The sequence below is a fragment of the Pongo pygmaeus genome, chromosome 10 (genome assembly GCF_028885625.2).
Source record: "Pongo pygmaeus isolate AG05252 chromosome 10, NHGRI_mPonPyg2-v2.0_pri, whole genome shotgun sequence".
Taxonomy (NCBI): Eukaryota; Metazoa; Chordata; class Mammalia; order Primates; family Hominidae; genus Pongo; species Pongo pygmaeus.
The window spans coordinates 61,813,058-61,835,650 of NC_072383.2; the positions used below are offsets into that span (position 1 = coordinate 61,813,058).

A 22,593-nucleotide genomic window follows, 5' to 3' on the forward strand; every position below is an offset into this window, starting at 1 on the left:
ATAGACTGTGGTTTTTTGTGAGTGGTTTCACTCACTAAAGTTATGTTTTCAAGGTTCATCCATGTTGTAAATAAGTACTTCATTCCTTTTTATGGCTAAACAGTATTGTGTTGTGTGGCTATATCACATTTTATCTCTTTATTAGTTGATACACATTTGAGCTGTTTTCACCTTTCAGCTATTATGAGCAATGCTGCTATTGCACACATTCACATGCAAGTTTTTGTGTGGAAATAGATTTTCATTTCTCTGGAATGTATACCTAGCAGCAGAATGGCTGAGTCATATGGTAACTCTAAGTGTCATCTTTTGAAGAACAGCCAGACTGTTTTCCAAAGGGACTGCATCATTTTACATTTCCACCAGCAATGTGTGAGTTCCAGTTTCCCCACATTGTCTTCCAACACTTTTTTAAAATCTTTTTGATTATAGCCATTCTAGTGAGTGTGAAGTGGCACCCCATTGTGCTTTTGATTTGCGTCTCCCTGAAAGCTAATGATATTGAGCAACTTTTCATATGCCACTGGCCATTTGCCATTTGTATATCATCTTGGGAGAAATGTCTATTGAGACCCTTTGACTTTTTTTTTTTTTTTTTTTTTGAGATGTAGTCTCTCTCTATCACCAGGCTGGAGTGCAGTGGCACAATCTTGGCTCACTGCAACTTTCACCTGCCAGGTTCAAGCAATTCTCCTGCCTCAGCCTCCTGAGTAGCTGGGACTACAGGTGCACACCACCACACCCAGCTAATTTTTGTATTTTTAGTAGAGATGGGGTTTCACCATGTTGGCCAGGATGGTCTCAATTTCTTGACCTCATAATCCACGCGCCTCGGCCTCCCAAAGTGCTGGGATTACAGGCGTGAGCCACCGCACCCAGCCTGTCCATTTTTAAAATTGAGATTTTGTTTCTAATGTTGAGTTGTAAGAGTTCTTTGTGTATTCTGTATACAAGTTCCTTATCAGACATATGATTTGTGAATATTTTCTCCCATCCTATAGGTTGTCTTTTCACTTTCTTGGTGGTTACTGCTGTGTATCTTGTAACCTACTTACCCTTCAATGCATTATGTTTTCCACAGTCTTCCAGTCTGAGTCAGTTTCTGCTCCTCTTTCCATAGCTTCCTGTTGCACTTCATTGTTATGGCAGTGAACAGAGTGTAAATGATTGGTTTAGGATTTGTCTTCCTAACAAGAAGGACGTGTGTCTTATAAACCTTTGTATCTCCAGTGCCTAGGACGCTGCCTAACACAAAATGGAAACTCAATAATTGCTTGTTCACCTAAACTAAAATGAACCTTGAGTCTAAAAAAATGATTCAGGTCAATACTAACCTAAAAAAGCCTCTAAAAAGGGGTGGGAGCCTTAATAGACTGTCAAAGAATCTAGGGGTAGGAAGGAAGCTGCAATGTCTTATGCAGAAATAAGGCTCACAGTTTTTCTCAAAATCACCCCTTGCACTTAATGCTTTCACCAGTTCCAGCTTTAATGTTCTGTAGTTCCCATGATGACAGTGGTGCCTCTAGCTGCAGCCGCCTGTGGCCCCATGACAGGATTCATGCAGTGTGGGGCCCAGTGCACCATGGGCTTCCTTGATTCGTTCTTTTTTGTTTGAGACAGGGTGTCACTCTGTTGTCCGGGCTGGAGTGCCAGTGGCGTGATCACAGCTTCACTGCTGCCTCAAGCTCTAGGGCTCAAGCGATCCTTGCACCTCAGCCTCCTGGGTAGTTGGGATTGCAGGCGTGCACCACCACAACCAGCTAATTTCTCATTTTTTGTGTGGAGATAGGGTCTCCCTATCTTGCCCAGGCTGATTTCAAACGTTTGAGCTCAAGCAATCCACCTGCCTTGGCCTCCCAAAGTGTTGGGATTACGTCCATGAGCCAGTCTGCATGGCCCTTTATCTGTTCCGAGCAGCAGACACAAATTTATGCGACCATTTATTTTACTCTTTAAGGTAAATTCTTAAAATTCTTTAAATTCTTTGGTGCTATTTAAGGTGAGCACAAATCTAGTGAAGTCATATTAGGATAGCCATGCCATTTGGGCAGGGAGGTGACCACTGTACTGTGCAGCCTTATGATGCTGGTGCAGTATAAGGAATCCAAAGATTTTCTCTTCCTAACGAGATGTTTCTTTTTTTGGGGGGGGGGGACGGAGTCTCGCTGTGTTGCCCAGGCTACAGGGCAGTGGTGCAATCTCTGCTCACTGCAACCTGCATCTCCGGGGTTCAAGCAATTCTCGGGACTCAGCCTCCCGAGTAGCTGGGATTATAGGCGCATGCCACTACTCGCAGCAATTTTTGTATTTTTAGTAGAGACAGGGTTTCACAATGTTGGCCTGGCTGGTCTCGAACTCCTGACCTCAAGAGATCCACCCACCTCAGCCTCCCAAAATGCTGGGATTACAGGCGTGAACCACCGCACCTGGCCTCTAAGGAGATGTTTCTTATGGTAGTAGTTTTCTGTTGTTTTTTTAAAAATGATCTTTCTTATGATCCTTTCCTTATTTGTCTTAAACTTTTCTAAATGGAAGAGGTAGTTGAATGGATTATCCTCCATGTTTTGGAGTTGATTTTCGCACAGTGATGCTCTGGATTCTGTTCCTTACATGTTTCCTGTTGTGGAGAATGCTGAGTGTCTTATTTTGATTGGAAAATTACAGATGACACAAAATAACAGTTAATTTTTGTAAAATGAGGATGACGATTTAATTATTAAATCCGTCATTCTCATGATTCCCTAGTTCTTGATCTTAAATCCTGATGGAAGTAAGCAAGAAAATATTTAAAAATCAGACCCAAGAAAAAAGTCAGTATAATTTTTGTGTATTTCTGATGAGATTTGAGATTTGTACTTTTATCTTTTATTTCTTACTTGGCACTAAGGCAGCTAAAAAAAAAAAAACAAAAACAAACAAAATACGGAAAACTAGTTGACAGCTTAAGATGTTTGATTTACTTTCTCTTAGTGCAGCAAGATGTTCTAAAATTACTTCATCTTAAAAGACTTACTGGGATCCCTGAATGGGAAACACTCCACCCTTGATATATTCTTTTTCTTCATGAAACAAAAAGAGCTCTGTGTTTTTGAAAGACAAAGTTTGGCAAACATGCTGATTATCATACTGTATTGGAAAATACTTACTTTGATTGACTAAAAACCAGATGCTGTTCATAGTAGTTAAAAGCCTGTAATAATGTGTTCAACTCTGGTGTTCAGCACACATCTGTGAAGTTATAATAAAATCCTGCAATCTAGAGGTGGAGAGACCAAACAAGGACAGTTGAGAAATTCTTCCCTGTCTTCCCCCAGGACTCCCCAGAAACAGCACTGCCTGAAGCCTGACCTTATTGAGGGCAGAGATCTTGTTTCATTAGCTATTGTTTCTTTTTTGCCGGTATGCAAGCGTGGCACAGTACAGGTACCTGAAAAAAGGTTTGATGGATAGAAGGATGGGAAGTGTTTGGCGGGGCGCGGTGGCTCACGCCTGTAATCCCAGCACTTTGGGAGGCCGAGGCGGGCGGATCACGAGGTCAGGAGATCGAGACCATCCTGGCTAACACAGTGAAATCCCATCTCTACTAAAAATATAAAAAATTGCCACGTGTGGTGGCGGGCGCCTGTAGTCCCAGCTACTCGAGGCTGAGGCAGGAGAATGGCGTGGACCCGGGAGGCGGAGCTTGCAGTGAGCCGAGATCGTGCCACTGCACTCCAGCCTGGGAGACAGAGCAAGACTCCGTCTCAAAACAAAACAAAACAAAACAAAAAAGAAAAGAAAAAAAAACAAGGATGGGAAGTTTTTGATTAGTCAGACTGACAGATCAGGGTCAAAAGTCTCCAGGGGTACCAGTTACTGGCTAAAATCCTTAGATAAAGTATTTATACTCCTTAAACTTCAATTATTCTTTGTAAAATGGAAGATAATACTAAAACCTACTTCATTAGGGCACAGAATAGTAAACATTGAGTTATTATTAGTTATTTTTAAATTAAGGACATTTCCTGACTCCCCATTCAGAACTTGACCACCTTATTCATGAACTTGCTGTTAACTTGCTGTTAATGAACTTGATTAAACATGGTCAAGTTTATGTATGTATGTATTATCAGTACTGGCCTTCTCTAAGAGGAATAGCAAGAAATTTAAAGAGACATTATTTGGACATTGATTTCTACTAACTCCACTGAATTAGATTCAGCCTTCACTTTTTGGGAAATGCATGGACACTGGGAAAGATGAAATGAAGAAGTTTTCCAGCATGATGTTCTTGTCTTTGGAGCTTAGCCTTAGGACTTAGAACAAAAACAAGTCGGTAGTTATTAGTTACTGTATCTCATTTTCCAAAACACACATGTTTCTTTGTTACAGTCATTTACACATATTTTTGCATGCCACATTTTTGCTTTTGAGATTTTGCTGAATCACTAAATGACCACCTTTCATGTTCCTAATGTATTAAAATTATCAGAGGATTCTTTGAGGATTAAATGTGTCAATAAGGGTATTATTTTGAACAACGTGTAAAAGGTGAAGGCCAGCTGAAGAGGCCTTTTTGTTGTGAACAGAATAATAAACTGGAATCTGAGGACTGCACTGTTATGAATGGATTATTTGGCTATGGAAAGAAGTTATTTTTAGGCACAGCATCCCTATAAGCCCTGAAGCTATGTGTTTTACAAACTAGAAATTATGCACTAAATAAAAATTACCAGATGTCAGTCTCTGTATGTGCCAAATGGCAAATGTGTAATGGTTCAGAGCCTGGAAGAAATGGTGCTTATTTCTTTGCCATTCAAACTCAAAAGGGATAGCTGAGGTAGAGTGCTGTTGAAAAAATTGCAGTGTTTGCAGCTACCCAAAGATGTTATGAATTGTTATCTGAAAGGCTTTCATTCTTTCCCCTCATGGCTCTTTGTGTGTTTGTGGCATTACAAATGTGACCCATATATTTATTCTAATTTATTACATTCTTTCCTGAGGCTTCTCTTGTTCTTTTAAAGGGTCAGCAGATAACTTATTTAAAGAATCAACCTGGACACAGTATTCTAACAAAGATCCAATACAGAGCTAAATAAATAATAGGAGTCATAGCCAGATGCAGTGGCTCACGCCTGTAATCCCAGCACTTTGGGAGGCCAAGGCGGGTGGATTACCTGGTGGTGCATGCCTGTAGTCTCAGCTACTCAGAAGGCTGAGGCAGGAGAATCACTTGAACCCAGGACGCAGAGGTTACGGTGAACTGAGATTGCACCACTGCACTCCAGCCTGGGCGACAGAGCGAGACCTCTATCTCAAAAATAAATAAATAAATAAATAATATATATATATATTATATATATTTCGTGACTTATATCTTGCACATACCAGCATACCTCATTAATTTTAATGTAACCATCCAATGGCTTCTCTTCTCTCCTTAGAAATTCGAGCTCAACTGGTAGAACAACAAAAATGCCTGGAGCAGCAAACAGAGATGCGAGTTCAGCTTCTCCAGGACCTGCAAGATTTCTTCCGAAAAAAAGCTGAAATTGAGACGGAATATTCCCGGAATCTAGAGAAGTTAGCAGAAAGGTTCATGGCAAAAACAAGAAGCACTAAGGATCATCAACAATACAAGTAAGAGATTTGAATCTAATTCACCTTTCCAAGGGTGATATCCATCCTGCCTTTGCCACCTTTGTGGATTTTTTGTTTTTCTGTTTTTGTCTGAGTAGTGGTTGTAGAGCATATTCTCATAAATAAAAGCAGCCCTCTACATTTGTAATTTATGGGCATCGGTTTATCATTTTAAACTAGTGTAGTCTGTTGACAGTTTTGTCTTTCCAATACATATATATTTATCGATAACTTCATATGCCAGAAGAGAAGGTATGTGTTTGTAAAATTCTTGATTATAGAAACCTGGGAGTTGATATCTGCTATAGGTAGGACAGATTTAAAATAGCTTTTTGTTCAAGCAAAGACCTCAAATTTTCTCTAGTGAATTTCTATGAAAATAAGCAGTAAGAATTGCTTGAGTTTAGTGCCCCCCTTCCTGCCCATCATGTTTTTTATGGTCATTGTAATTGACACTCATTTCAAACAAAAGTTTTAAGGAAAATGCTATGAATGAACATAAAGTAAGTTTAATTATAATTTATTTGCTTTAAAAAATACACATAAGATGTTCTGCTAATGAAAGTTACTGTATGATTTCAATCCTGGGGACAGGGCCAGGTGGGGTGGCTCATACCTGTAATCCCAGCACTTTGGGAGGCCAAGGCAGGTGGATCACCTGAGGTCAGGAGTTCAAGACCAGCCTGACCAATATGGTGAAACCCCGTCTCTACTAAAAATACAAAAATTAGCTGGGTGTGGTGGCATGCACCTGTAATGCCAGCCACTCGGGAGGCTGAGGCAGGAGAATAGCTTGAACCTGGGCGGCGGAGGTTGCAGTGAGCCGAGATTGCAACACTGCACTCCAGGCTGGGCAATAGAGTGAGAGTCCATCTCAAAAAAAAAAAAAAAAAAAGGCCTCAGGACAGAGAAAGACAAGTAAGCAGACAACTCCAGTGAAATATTCAAGTGCTCCAACAGGGGAAGGCTGGGGAGACCCTGGACAGACCCAAATTATATCTGTTCTGCATTGGAGGTGGGGAAGGGAAGGTCCTGAAAGAAGTGGCGTCTAAGCAAAGACCTGAAGGACTAGTTGGTCAATAAAGGAGAGAAGAAAAGGATATTCCAGGCAAGGGAAACATCATGGGCAAGGGGCCGGCAGGGAATGTACCACGCCCGGCTGAGGGATGTACAGCAGGTTTGCAGAACAGAAGTAGTCCAGTGGGAGTGAGTAGGGAGGTGATGAGCTGCATGGCTGCAGGTGTGAATCAGAGCAAGTCCTGGGGACCTGGGGATCTTCCTGGCCAGTTGGGACCTTTTCCTGAGGGCATGAGAAGGAACACTGCAGGTAGAGAGAAGTTGACCTGTTTTGGAGATAGTAAAAAGACAGTGCAGGCTTTCATTTCTGTAAATACAGCAGGCCAGATAATCTGAAAAACATGTCTGTCTGAAAACTCTCAGAAATGCTGGTTAACATATAATGGACATCCTTTTAAATATAAATTTCTAGGGGCCAATAAAAGAAGAGGGAACTGAAAACCTAAGTGGCAGTTGTATCCACCCTTTAATTTCACATGGGGGAGAGAAGATAAGGTCTGTGCCAAGTAAAGACTTGGAACTGAGAGCTTCCTCCCCACCAACCCCATTACATTGCATCCCAGAACCAGAAGAGCTACTATCTCAGTGAAATGGTTAAACAGAAAACCCTCTACCCACCTTCACAGGGTACAACAAGAAGACCTGGGCTCCTGTTGTGAAGGGGCTGTGGAGAAGCATGCCTTTCTTTCACCATTGGCTTTGCAGTTCCATTCATTTTACACCTCTCCATGACCTTGGACCCTGCATAAACAAATGGGATGGGAACTATCTCTGGGATACTTGTGCAGAAGCAAACACAAAACTATTCTGGATAAGAAATACCTCTCTGTTCTCTTCCTTTCTTTTCTCTCCTCTCCTCTCTGTCTCTTCTCTTTTCTCTTTTCTCTCTTCTCTTTTTTCTTCCTCTCCCTTTCCCTCTCTCTCTCCTCTCTTCTCTTTTTTCTTCCTCTCCCTTTCTCTCTTCTCTCTCTCTCTTTCTCTCTTCCCCCTGCCCTAAACACAATCTCTCAACTTTAACCTTTACTGTTGGTCCAGCATAAAAATAAATCTTAATGATGATCCCCAGGGTGAACAAATGTTATATGTACTTAACAGCGGGGCTGGGAAGCAGAGGCTGGAGCCAGTACTATATTCACATAGTAACTTAACTGTTGTTTTTTAAAAGCAGTTGTAATTAAGAAGACAGCCCATTCATCTATTCAGTAATTTTTTTTTTTTTTTTGAGGTGGAGCCTTGCTCTATCGCCCAGGCTGGAGTGCAGTGGTGTGATCTCGGCTCACTGCAACCTCCTCCTCCCGTGTTCAAGCAGTTCTTCTGCCTCAGTCTCCCGAGTAGCAGGATTACAGGTGCCCACCACCATGCCTAGCTAATTTTTGTATTTTTACTAGGGACAGGGTTTTGCCATGCTGGCTAGGCTGGTCTTGAACTCCTGACCTCAAATGATCCGCCTGCCTCGCCTCCCAAAGTACGGGGATGATAGGTGTGAGCCGCTATGCACAGCCCATTCAGTAAATATTTTTTAGTATCTTCTGTGTTTTGCATTTGGTAATTAGTGGCTGTGAAGGGAAAATATGGATGGGTCCATGTACCTTATCTGGCCCCATGGTGGATGGACACATTTTTGTTTCTCCTGGTTTATTTGGTAGTTTTCTTTAAAAGGTAAGCAGTTTGAAATTTTCTTTAACTTGAGTAAGTTTATTATTGAATATGGGACTGAAGATAAGATGAATATGTCTCTGAAAAGGATAAAACAGGATTGGAAAAAAGTCAGCCAGACTTGGGTTTGAATATTGGCTCCACTTTGTGACTTTGGTTAAGTTACTTAACCTCCCTGAGCCTTGGTGTCCTAACTTGTAAAATGAGGTTTTATGACCCTTAAGTGAGAAATGTGATAAAGTCTTTGATATGATTGATAACCAGCCCAGGATATGCACTTGATATTCCTTCTCCTTTTAACCAAACAAATGTTACATCTTTAGCATGATATTATTACCAATCATTTAAGCTATATTCTGGAGTCTGATTCTTACTCAGTTTTGGGACACTTATTGTGTAGAACATTCTTTGGCCTAAAGATGCCACTGCATAGTGGAAAGACCAAGGCTTGGTTCAGCTTCCCTGGACTAGAAAAAGACTCTCTCAGACACTATCTTTGGTCTTTATCAGATCAGTATGCCTTGCTAAGCTTCCATTCTTTCACTGATAGAAAAGATACAAAGGGTCAGGTGCGGTGGCTCACACCTGTAATCCCAGCACTTTGGGAGGCTGAGATGGGTGGATAACCTGAGGTCAGGAGTTCAAGACCAGCCTGACCAACATGGTGAAACCTGTCTCTACTAAAAATACAAAAATTAGCCGGGCGTGGTGGCAGGCACCTGTAATCCCAGCTACTTGGGAGGCTAAGCCAGGAGAATCGCTTGAACCCAGGAGGAAAAGGTTGCAGTGAGTCAAGATCACGCCATTGCAGCCCAGCCTAGGCAACAAGAGCGAAACTCCATCTAAAAAAATAAAAATAAAAATAAATAAAAAGAAGATACAAAGAATCTCTGCCTCAAATGGTAGTAATAAGGATTAAGTAGAGTTGATGTCTGTAAAATCTTTATACCAGCCCGTGGATAAAACAGCTGACTTTATATAGCACTTACTATGTATACAAGGCATTATTATAAGCATTTTAAAATATATGTTAACTCCAGTGATTCTCATGAACAATCTTATAAGCACTGTTATTTTACCCATTCTACAAAGTAACTGAGGCACAGAGCAGTTAAGATCATTTGTCCAAGATCTCATAGCTAGTAAGGGGTAGTCCTGCATTTGAACCTAGACAGTGCAGCTCCAGAGGCCATGAGCTTAACATGGATATTACTTTTCACAGTGAGTGCTCATTAAATGATAGCTGTTATTATTTTCAATATTACTACTACTGCTATTATTACTAAGGCAATAATAATTGTTTATGCAATGAGTGAAATAACACTTATTTAATGTTTACTATGGGGCAAGGCCCTGAGGATACGTTGAAGCATGAAATGTTCTGAAAGAATTTGTGGGTTACTTCAGCAAAGAAGATCTACATGAAGGTTAATAGAAATAAGGTAACATTTACCTTATTATATGGGGCTGGGTAGATAGAAACTCTCAATAGAAAAGCTCCAATTACCTGTTATAGAACCACTGCTCTTTGCCTGATGGTGTTAAGAAAAAAGGGAGATCGCAGGGTAGAGGGTATAATTCTTCAGTGTGCCAGTGGGGAGAATGGGAGGCTGCCCTCACTGGTGCCAAGTGCTAGGAGCCTAAATCAGGCCTTCTTTCTCTATGCCCATTCCTGCTTCGATCGTCTGCTTTCATTTTCTTCTAGAGAGGGCATTGACTTAATGCAGTATTAAATCCTGAATCTGAGAGACGTAATGGCAGAAAGGCCCAACTTTATCATTTCTTTCCTAACTTAATTAATATTCAGAGTCATATATGATCATAAATAATAGGAGGATAACATGTCTGATTAAAAGGTGCTTTTGTTCCTGCGTTACCATAAGGATTCTCTGCCATTTTGCCATTTTACAGTTACTTTTTAAAGAAAAAACAAACAAAAAAATTTCTTTTCTTTTTTTTTTGAGACAGAGTCTCACCCTGTCGCCAGGCTGGAGTGCAGTGGCGCAATCTTGGCTCGCTGCAACCTCTACCTCCTAGGTTCGAGCAATTCTTGTGCCTCAGCCTCCCAAGTAGCTGGGATTACACGTGCCCACCACCATGCCTGGCTAATTTTTGTATTTTTACTAGAGACGGGGTTTCGCCATGTTGCCCAGGCTGTCTCGAACTCCCAATCTCAGGCAATCCGCCCGCCTCGGCCTCCCAAAATGTTAGGATTACAGGCGTGAGCCACCATGCCCGGCCGCAAAAAATTTTTAAAAAGTAATTTTTCTTAAGCTGTATCATCCCAGTTGCTCACTGTTTTTGTTGAGTTATTCTTTAAGATTTTTAAACAGTTTTCTTTTGCTGTTTATATTAACTTTTAGCTTTATTTTATAGAATAAAACAAGGAGCAGTTACGAGTCTGAAACAGTTTAATGGGTTTCAACAGGACATGTGACAAGTCATAAGCCAGCAAACTTCATGGTTCTCTTCATGAGCCTTGAGACAATGCAATAAAGTTCTGATTCCCAGGAACAGTTTTTGGGAGACTGGAGGTTATGTATCAGGGGATTAATAAATAACCCTCAAATTTATGTTCCATGGAATGCATAACTAGCCAAATTTCTTTTCCAGCAACAGACTGAACATTCAAAGCAGACTTTGTATGCCGTGGCAAAACCACAGTCTGTCTGAGACAGTAGTCAGTAGATTTTTATGTAAACATAAATTGCTTTCTTCAATGGAGCGTTTAAAGCTGAGGGCCTGCCTAAGCACTGTGTATATTAGGGTCCCATGGTCCTTGTCAGGAATATGGATTTCACCAGTGTTCATGGTCCAAGTTTTTCCTTCCAAACCTGGACAGTTGCTGGCTCTATGCCATCCACAGTCTGGAAGCCTGTTCTGCTGGCTGATAAGTATCCTGCTCTGAGAAATGCTCAGAGCAGGATGCACAGCACAGTATCCATCTGTTGTGGTTCTTTAGTTTGCCTTGGTGACTTCACTTATCTGATTGGGGCAACTTTGAAATGGATGGTAATTCTGTGTTTCTTCACTTCTTAGGAAAGACCAGAACCTGTTGTCTCCAGTGAACTGCTGGTATTTGCTCCTGAACCAAGTAAGGAGAGAAAGCAAAGACCATGCAACCTTGAGTGACATCTATCTGAACAATGTGATTATGCGGTTCATGCAGATAAGTGAGGATTCTACCAGGATGTTTAAAAAGGTACACTCCATAAATCCTGCCATAGTGTGCTTTCCGATAACTGCCTTGCCTATAACCAGGACTGAGAATGGTATCTGAAAAATTAGGTGAATGAATGAATCCTTTAGAGACACAGAATAAACGGTTAAAAATTAGATGAATGGGTGTTTTAAAGACACGGAATAAAGAGTTAAAAATTAGGCCGGGCGTGGTAGCTCATGCCTGTAATCCCAGCACTTTGGGAGGCCAAGGCGGGTGGATCACGAGGCCAAGAGATCGAGACCATCCTGGCCAACATAGTGAAACCCTGTGTCTACTAAAAACACAAAAATTAGCTGGGCGTGGTGGTGCTTGCCTGTAGTCCCAGCTACTTGGGAGGCTGAGGCGGGAGAATTGCTTGAACCCAGGAGGCGGAGGTTACAGTGAGCCGAGATTGCACCACTGCACTTCAGCCTGGGCAACAGAGTGAGACTCTGACTCAAACAAACAAAAAAAAGAGTTAAAAATTAGATGAATGAATCTTTTAAAAATACAGAATAAAAAGTTAGGTATAAGGCATACTTATAGAGTTATAAGTCAGTGAATCTATGAGCTACACAATGTGAGCAAAAATTTTGAAATAAGATGTTCCTGCAAATTGTACCTCTGCCCAGGAACGGACTACCTGTACTCACGAAAAATCAGACCAGAAGGTAAATGCCTTGAATTCTTTGTTTGGGGCTCACACATGGTGAGAAACTTGTGAAGAAAAAGATTATTACATGTGCTACTCTCTTGAGAAGATGTTAGCACAGTCTTTCTTAGTTCACCAGACCAGCAGCAGAGGCTGTGAGAGAGCGACATGAAGAAAATTTCACAGGGCACAGAAAATTCCATCCCTTACACACCAGCGAACTTCCTCCTTCCCAAATCCATTAAAAAACAAGAACTGGGCTTTGAAGTTTTCTAATCATTGTTACTAATCTCAGCCAACTCTCAGCAATTTTTTTGTTGTGTGGATATTTTTGCTGAGCACAAATAATAAAATGGGACCATTTCCTGTGTAGAGAATGCAGCTATTTGCCCAGTACGATTAGCGTTCATTTTTTATGCTTGTAAGATGAGAGTTTTCCCCCACCCCCTCAGCTTTGTATTAGGAATGTTGATGCCTGTACCTATACCTGTACCTCTATTCAGTAAGTAATTATTAGTTTCAGAAAGTAGGGGGGAGAAAAACCACTCTGTAGATTAATGACATATTTATGTTTCAAAGAGGCTCCTTAAAACAAAGACATAGTGTTAAGCAGGCCAGCTGGAAAATTTCTTAGTCATGTTTGATGTATCCACATTAGATTTGATTTCTGACCTAGAAAGGGAATTTAGCAAGCTCTAAGTCACCTTATGCTCCATTAAACAGAAAAAAAAAAATTTCAAACAAAGGAGAAACTTTAAAAATGGAAACTAAGGAGCATATAATTTAAGAGATAGAGAAATATCCTATGTGTCTTAAATAGTAGAGTTTTAAAAAAATAATTTAGACAGAGCCATGAAAGTGCAATAATTTTCTTGTATATGAGCTCTTTATGCAGAGACCTCATTTGGTTCAGCAGGTTTTTCTGAGCATCTCCTATGGGCAGGAGACTATGACGACAGGTGCTGAAAAGGCTACAAAGATGAAGAAGATCTAGTCCTGGTGCTCAAGGAGGTCACAATTTATCCAAATTTGTATGGCACTATATAATGCTTCTTATTCAGACAGGGCTTCTAGGACCAGTACCTCTACTGAGTTCATTTATTTATCCATTCAACAAAGCATCTTTAAAATGCCTGGCTAGGGGAGCAGAGCTAAAAGACATGTCCCTGCCTGCAAGGAGCTCATTACAGTAATTAACAGTTACTACGCTAAATGGAACTGGAAGGCTGGAGATCTTAACTCTACCTAGGGGATGAGGAAATTGTTCACAGAAAGGGGAACACTTGAAGTGAGACTTGTAGGAGAAGGAGGCATTCATCAAACAGAAGGACAATGAGCTATTCCAGGAAAGGAGAGCATGAGCATGTTCAGGGAAAGGAAAGAGTTTGATATGATTGGACCAGGGATCGTATGGGAGTGGGTGATGGGATGTGAAGCTAGAAAAGACGGTCATGTAAGAAGGGACTTTGTATGTCTTGCTAAAATGTGAGGATGTGTATTTTGTAAGTCAAAGTCAAGGGCTTGATAAAGTTGATAGAAACCTAGGGCTAAGAGTCAAACAGATTTGGATTTAAATCCCAGCCCTTCTGCATACTTGCTTTGTGATCTTGGGAGATCATTCCAGAGATTCAAGAGCAGGCTCTCCATTCTTGAGGAAGCAAGAAAGGCAAAATTGGGCAGAAGGAGAGGCTGCACCTGTGAGTGCTCTGGGGCTGGCATGGCCTTTGGAGTGATCTCATATCCAGGCAAGGAGACTTGGCCTTTGTTTTGGGGAGGGATTAAGTAATCTTGGAGTGAGGCAGCTCCCTTTGGTGGAGGGTAATTCCCAGAGAGGGATCAGCTGTGAGTTTCAACAGCTAGCAGCCAGTATTCCCAGTAGTTGGAGGAATGAGTTGCTGGCTCTTGAGGAATGGCCTGGAGAATGCACAGTAAATACACACACACACACACACACACACGTGCAGAGAGGGAGACAGAGACAGAGAGACAGACAAAAACAAACAGATATGTCTGCTTGCTTGCTACCAGGAGTTCTCTTCTTATCCAGATTTTCTGGTTCTCAAAGAATTTCATCCTTGAAAACTGCCTATTTACAGTGGATTCCTGGTTACTTTGGCATTTAGTAGGGGGAATGTTCTATGCTTCCTGAACAGCTTTGTCATTCCTAACCATTGCTGACCACCTGGAAGGGTAACAAGCCTTTACAATTACAGGTGTGAAGTTCTGCCTTCCTCGAGCGAACACAGCAGACTACAGACCTTACCTTCCCATCTGTGTTATTGCTGGAAGAGGAAGGAACAAAAGAGGCAAAGGACACAAGGGAGAAATCAGAGTTTACAGAGGAGTAAGATCAACCCCTAGGACACATTTGTCATCTGAAAGAATAGGAAGCCAGAATCTTTATCTACCAAGTCCAAAGAATTCCAGGTCCCTTTAGATTAGAAAGCAAGACTAGTCTTTCCTGCCTTTTTTTTTTTTTTTTTTGTACCCATTTATGCCTGAGGTTGCAATTTTTTTAATTTTTACAATTAGAACTTGGCAATTACCTTGACCAGCAAGATACAAATTACTGCCACATGCTTAGCATTCCAATAGTGGAACACTAGGCATAAATGGGTTTTAATCACCGATCTTCCTCTTTTCTAGCTCGTCTTCCATTGTTATGGTTCTAGGTCAGAAGCCTATTTTCTATCAAAATGGAAAGAAATTATTAGTGTGAATCTGAAGCAGCCTTTAGAACTGCTGTGGAGTCATTAGTGAACATAATGCTTGTTTTCCTTGGGGAGAAGATTTTGAGACTTCCTCATGTTTCAATAATATCCGCATGTCTATATGGAGATCCAAATAAATGCTGTGTGCCTGATAGTTTTAGTCTCTTAAACAGCCATATCTTATACAATTTAGTCAATGACAAAAAAATCATGTTACCCAAATTATTCTGTCTGATAAGGAGTTTGGAGCAGGTAATTTCAGGAATTTTTTTCTGTCTAAATGGATATAATAATCAAGAAGATACTTGTGGAAATAATTCCATGCAGAGTTATAGGGAACAGCTTCAAGACTTAAATCTTAATTACATCAGAACCAGTTACAGACGTAGTTGCCTGAACTCAAAAGTTTTCAACAGGTTAAAAAAAAAAAAAAAAAGTGAAGCATTTTAAAAACAACAATATTCAACTATTCAAATACTGATTATTTTAGATTTATGCCTTTAAAATTCTAAATGAAGCCTATTGGTCAAAATAACAGTGATTCAGCTTTTAGGTTCTGAAATCAGATATTCTGGGTATGAATCTTGGCTTTGCCACTATTGGGAGCTGTGTGGACTTGGGAATATTTGTAGATAAGCCTCAGTTTCTGCAGCTATAAAGTGGATATAGTAATCTACTCCAGATAGTCGTTTAGAGGATTCATGAGTTATATATGGAAAGCCACTTAGCCTAGTGTCTGGACTTAATAAGTCCTGGTAACTTTTATCTAATATCTTTATTATTATCTATATTATAAGCACTTATTCTATATACCTATAATAATTATGTAATGTGAGATTATACCAAATATTATACCAAATGTATCCTCATTCTAAGGAGAGTATAGAGTTTTCACAATGATGTGAAAAACCCTTCCAGAGAATCAAATTTATTTACTACTTATTATGAAGTTCCAAACAATATTTGTAAGCAAACAGTGATAAGTGCCCTCACAACAGCATTGTTTGTGGCTAAATTAAAAGTTTTGTCCTCACCTTTGAACATTTAGTGGGAAATCAGGGAGTATCCAAGTGAATGCACAAGCTGGCCAAGACTCCATGCCTCTCAAATCTCCCACAGCCATTTCACATGGAGAGCCTTACCTTTGAGGCTGAATTGATTTCTTCATTCAACAAAAGAGTTATTTAATTCCAGACCTTCTATTAGATGTAGACAATGTAAACACGGACAGGAGAGTACTCTGCTTTTAACCTCTTAAGTTCTGCTTAGCTATTTTAAGAGAAGGTCAGAATTTGGAGGCTCCTGCTACACAAGGGCTTGTTTCATTCTCAACCCTCACTTGTTTCCCAAAGAACCAGGGCTGATGTGCCTCTTGCCCTGTTCTCCGGCTCTGCCTTCTGCAGTCATGAGCTTTTGCTTCCTTCTTTCCATTACTCATGCTGAAACAGAGTGCTCTGCATCTGGTTTGGTTCTGCAGCCAGAAAATGTGCAGTTCATATGCTACACATAAAAATGTAATTAATGTCATCTGTCACAGTTGCAGGACAAGCTATACAGCCAGCTTGCAATAATCACTTTATTTAAGCACCTAATCACGAGGTGTTATTTACCAATTTTAAGAACGTTAATAGAAGTATGTAGTTTGGAGGTATATCATCAAATGGTGGCATTTGAATATGTTAGGTTATCTCTATGAGTTTTAAATTACCTTGAAGTCTGTCATTTCCCCAAAGATTGTTTTAAAATCATTAATATGTTTTTATTCTTCTTTGGTTTACATAAATATATGTACAATATAATTCATTTTGTTTCTTCACTAATAATGACATCTGTAAGCTGCCACTTACTGAGTTTTAGCTGTGTGCCAAGCATTGTACTCTACATTTTCATAAATTAGCTCACATATCCTCACAGCTGCCCAGTGAACAGGTATTATATCCATACTTCAGGGATAAGGAAACAAAATGCTCAGGAGTATAAATTGCAGCATCAGGCTGACTAGCATGTATTCTTGTGTTTGCCCATATGTCTTAGATAGTTCATAGCTGCTATGTACTCTGTTGGTATTTTTTGATGGTAGAGATGTCACCCAATGCATAGGGTCAGAAACTTCTGAGAAATAGGACACTATGGTTCTTGTCCTAGTCATTTCTCATGAAAAGACTGAAGAATGATATTCTGGGAAGAGGCACGACATCTGTCAATCATCCAAGTTACAGGGAGGGATTCAAAGCAGCAGAAACTGGCCCAAAGCCAGTGAGAATAACCCCTCTTTGGCATAAGTGCCATAGGTTGTCAGAGTCAGACTCACAGAAATTCAGTTGACTCACTTTAGGTATTGCTGATTGTGTGGCTTAATCTGAAAAAAGGAGAAGGTTACTAGTAAGATTCATACTTATTTTTTATTTTGATCAAAGACAGCCATATTCTATTTAAATACCCGAACATGAAAAAAGAAGCAAAGATATTTTATGGAGGAGAAAAGCTGTAGTTTCAAATACACCATTTAAAATAGGTTAATATTCAAACATGTTTTAGTAGAAGTTAATAAAAGATACCACTTGACTACAGATCTCTAAGGCTCTGACCTTTTTTTTTTTTTAAAAAAGGCCCATAAGTTAAAAGCGTCTGAAAACTACCAATCTCTATATGTGAAAAAAGAACTTATATCTCTTTGAATATAAAAATATATATAGATTATAGAAATCTAGAAAACGCTATAAATATAAAAAGAAATAATAATTACCCATATTAACACTAACTACTTTTAAATTTTAGGCTCTATCTTTTCACTATTTATATGTGTATACATATACTTAAATATATATGTATATATTTTACAGAATTGAGATTTCATTCTATATGGCTTGGAAAGGTGCCATTTTCATATAGAATATTATTAGCATTTCTCACATCTGGAAATAGGCTACCTCATGACTACATAGTACTTTACTATGTGCATGGCCATGTTAGTTTTCTGTTGTTAGACATTTAAATCTATGATTTTTTTTCTTATGCTACATTTTTTGAAGTAGAATTATCAAGTCAGAGGGTGGCCTTTGAATTTTGTTAGAATTTCATGTCTTGAATTAAATTCTTAATTCAAGAATTAAGAATTTTGCTTTTCTGGAGTAATGATGGTCATGGTTGTCATGTAAAAACATGTCATATATTCACTGAAAAATTAATTGACTTTTATTAGCAGTAAGCTACCACATATAATTTAGTATACTTATGTAACAGTAGTAAATAATATAACAAGAAGAACTTTTCCAAAGCATTTTAGTGCAGTGTTGCAGAAGAATTAAATGGTATTCCGGTGGCCTCAAGGGGCAGTTTAATTATTGATAGGGCCTGGATAAATAAGAACAGTTCAAGCTAACACTGCTAGCTGGTTCTCTTGGGTTTTATCAACCCTATGACTAACTTTTTTTTTTTTTTTTTTTAAGAAATAAGCCAAAACTAAACTATCATTTTTTGCAATGATGTAATTTTCTGAAATATTTTAGAAAATATTTTTAATTTGTTTTTATAAATTGCTTATCAGGATGGCAAGCACATAATAAGTGCTCTCTGAATAGCAATTATTGGTGCTGCTGTTCTTGGAGTTACATTGTTGCCTTTATTATTTAGTAACAACAGGATATGTGTGATTGGCCTGGCTTTAACTTTAATATAACAAGAGGAAGTACTGAATACTGAAGGCAACTGTAATGCAATGGTAAGTATTTGAGTGTCTAAACACAGAAAAGGTACAATACAATTACAGCACGCAAGATAAAAAATGATACACCTGCGTAGGGCAGCTCCATTCTAATCTTATGGGCCATCGTCATTGAGTACAATAACATGCTATACAGGTTTGTAGCCTAGGAGCAGTAGATTATACCATATAGAACAGGTATATAGTAGTCTATACCATCTGGATTTGTGTAAGTACACTCTATGATGTTCACACAACGATGAAATCGCCTAATGATGCATTCCTTAGAATATGTTTCTGTGGTTAAGTAATGCCTGCCTGTACTTGAACTCATAATTACATTGAGATAAGTGATCAAGGAATACTTGAAAACTTATTTTTTAGCTAAAATTAAAATCTAGAAGGGTAAATTGTTTTAAATGGATATCTCTAGGTTACTTTTATTTTCTTCTCTTTGCTTATCTGTAGTTTCTGATTTTACACAATGAACATGTTGTATTGTGTGTTTTATTAAAAACACACAATTAAACAGTTATTTTTTGTAAACTGAAATCTGAAGGAAAAGTTTGGTCCAGGTATACCAGTGTTTGTTTGCTGTAAAGGAGTGGGAAAACTCTATCCAGTAAATAATTCATCCCCAAATGCTGCTTATTAATGGAGAATCTGCCTATTCTCCGGGTCCAGTTGAAAATTACACTTGGATTATGCACTCTTAAGATGGTTAAAATAGGAAGACATGAAATCAGAGGACTTCTGACTGTGACAGCAGATTCTACATGGTCTCCAACCACCTTACTTCCCAAAGTATCTGTTAAATGACCAATCGAATACATAAATAGGAAAGACTAGAATAATTATTTCGACTTCAAGCAGAGCCTATCACTCTTTTGCCCAAATCTTCTAATGACTCTCACCACACTCAGAGCAAAAGTCTACATCCCCACCTCCCTTCCCCAGCTTTATTCTTCTTTATAGCACTTATCCCTTTGTGACATACTATATATTTACTTAATTATTTGTTGACTTTCTGTCCCCTCAATTCTAGTGTAAGTTCCTACGGGAAGAGACCTTCGTGTTGTTCACTGAAACAATGACTGGCACAGAGTAGGTGCTCAGTAAATATTTATTGAATGAATAAGTAATGAATAAAGATTTACTTCTGCATTAGAAACCAAAGATAGTGGCATTTACATAACAGAAGTTTCAAGGCGTTTCAGCAAGACCCAGCATTAGCAAGGCTATGTTTAAGCAACACTATAATGTACAACCTACTTCCTGAGAGAAAGAAATCAGAGTGGGTCCTAGTAGTAACCTACTCTCACAGGTCAGCTAGGAGGACTGATGATGCTCATCACTGGAGCATCCTCTCTGTTCTATCACAGATTGGTAGCCCTGGGACCATGGCATTAAAAAGCACCATACTTTGCTCTAAGCACCCATGGGCACCATGAAATTCACCGGAAGGTTCACATGGCACAGATTCCCACCTAACTCTCCTAACTGAAAATTGCTCTTGGGATTATTTATATTCTTTTTCATCATTCCTTGAGATATTTGGAAATCCAGTCTATATAAAAATTACTCAAGAACTGTCACTCAAAATCAAGCTCAGCCTCCCATTTGACTCTTAAGACAATACCAGGCAAGCATGAACTTCCTTAGAGAGATAATTATGCACATACTTACAGGGATAAGTATGAATAAACAGAGAAGAATACATAGTTCCTCTAAATACATGCTATAGTTTATTCATTCATTCTTCAGTAAGTATTTATTGAAGCTTTCTTTGTCTTAGGCATTTGTCAAGATGTTGGGGATACAGCAGTAAGCAACACAGGCCTTCTCCCCGCCCCTTGGATCTTACGGTGGGAGAGTACAGACAATTACAATCTTAATTACAGAACAGCATGTTAATTGTACAGTAAGGGGAGAAGCCCCTTACTTCTTATGACTTGGAGATGAGGAAAGCTGCAATTTGAATCAGTTATGAAGAGTTAGCTGGAAAATGGTGGTAAAGGAGCAGAAAACTCTTCAGGAAGAAACAGCATGTGTGAAGAACCACATGCCATGAGAGATTTCATGGACGAAAAGGGTGTTCTTTGTAGGTGACTCAAAGAATGGGAGAGGGCAGATGGCAAGAGAGATGACTGGAGAAATAAGGAGTTGAAATTAAAGGCCATGTTGAGGAGTTTGAATTTATCCTAAGAGCAATGGAAAGCCATTCACAGGTTTAAACACGGTAGTGACGTATCCACTTTCAGTGTGCCCGGAGTGTGGAGAGTGGATTGAAAGGTAATAAGACAGAAAGATTCAGTTTGCAGCTCTTTGAACTAATCCAGATGAGAGATGATGATGCCCTTCCTTGGTTGTGGCAGTAGAGACAGAGGAGCAGGTGGATTCGAGTGGTGTGTTGGAGATAGAATATGTAGGCCTGGATAATTGATTGGCTGGGTGGGAGAGGAGAGAGATGTAGAGGGAGCAGTCAGAGGTGACACCCAGGCTTGGGCAGTTGTCAGTGATAGGCATCATATGAGAGGAGAAGGGTCGGGACACAGAGGCTGTGATGGGAAAGGGATTATGGAAAACATGGTGTTTACTTTTGGGTGTGCCTGTGGATAACTGGGTAGAGAAGCCCCATAAGCAGACCAAGAACTTCAGGAGAGAGATCAAGGCTAGAGAGTTGGGAATAATCCACCTTTGGCAGGTCATTAAAATCTTGGGAGTAGCTGAGATAAACCAGGGAGAACATATAGGGTGAGGAGGGAAGAGTAAGAAAAACTCGCAGCAAAACTAGGAATTAAAGGATGAGAAGAAGAAATGTATCCTATAAAATGACTGAGAAGGATCAGCCAGAGAGGTGAGAAGAAATGCAGGTCAGTGAGGTGTCCGGAAAGCTAAGTGAAGAAAATGCTGCCAGGAGGGGGAGTGGTCAATGGTCAATATGCAAAGGTCCATGATGTCCACTGAACTGAGCAGCAAAGGGTCATTGGTTATCTCCGTAAGAGCAGTCTGGGCAGAATGGCAGATGTTGAGCGAGCAAGTTAGGACAGCAAATGTGGACAGTATTGTCTAGAAATTTGCCTGTAAAGAGGAGGAAAGATAAGGGAAGTATTTGAAGAAGAACATTGGTCAAGAAAGGTAGGTGTGTGTGTGTGTGTGTGTGTGTGTGTAAAAAAAAAAACAAAAACAGGATGTTAGGACAAACTAGTTTAAAATGTGGAGGAGGGCCAGGCCTGGTGGCTCATGCCTGTAATCCCAGTGCTTTGGGAGGCCGAGGCGGGAGGATCGCTTGAAACCAGGAGTTCAAGACCAGCGTGGGCAACATAGCAAGACATGATTTCTAAAGAAAAAAATATTTAAAAGTTAGCCAGCCATGATGATGTGCACCTCTATTCCCAACTACTTAGGAGCCTGAAGCGGGAGGATTGCTTGAGCCCAGGTGTTCAAGGCTACAGTAAGCAATGAATACACCACTGTACTCTGGCCTGGGCATCAGAATGACACCCTGTCTAAAAAAATCCAAAAATAATATGTTGAGGAAAAGGAGCCACAAAAAAGGAAGCTTGACATGTTAGGAGTGAACAGGTGTAATTGATTGATCCAAGACTCGGCCAAGGGGGCAGGTAATGGGACCCAAAGGACAGGCAGAGGGATTAGCCTCTGGCAAAAGACTGTATTTGGAGATGAAAGAAGAGTTGCTATGGATGCGGGATTCTCTATTCCTGTTTCTTTGTGAAGTTAGAAGTGATAACATCTCATAAGGAGGAGGAGAAGAAAGAATGGTCTATTGGGAAAATAAGGTTTGAGAAAAGTAGAAAAGATTTCAACCAACCCTTGGAGGGACTGAGAATTAAAAATAAAAGAAATATGATATGAAAAAGAATCCCAACTTGAGAAAATATCACAATATGAAAATAAAATATGAGTTTTCAAACAAACTTGCTGAAAAGACACACACACACATACACACACA

At 39.7% G+C, this 22,593-nt stretch overlaps 1 protein-coding gene across 2 annotated transcripts in view; it reads left to right on the forward strand.

Moving 5' to 3' along the window:
* SRGAP1 (SLIT-ROBO Rho GTPase activating protein 1) overlaps positions 1 to 22,593 on the forward strand; it is a 321,514-nt gene that overhangs the window by 152,977 nt on the left and 145,944 nt on the right. For both annotated transcript variants that reach the window (XM_054443638.2, XM_054443639.2), the window contains exons 2-3: positions 5,424 to 5,619; positions 11,392 to 11,554. In XM_054443638.2, coding sequence (XP_054299613.1) covers positions 5,424 to 5,619; positions 11,392 to 11,554 — 359 coding nt within the window. The remainder of the gene's footprint in view (positions 1 to 5,423; positions 5,620 to 11,391; positions 11,555 to 22,593) is intronic.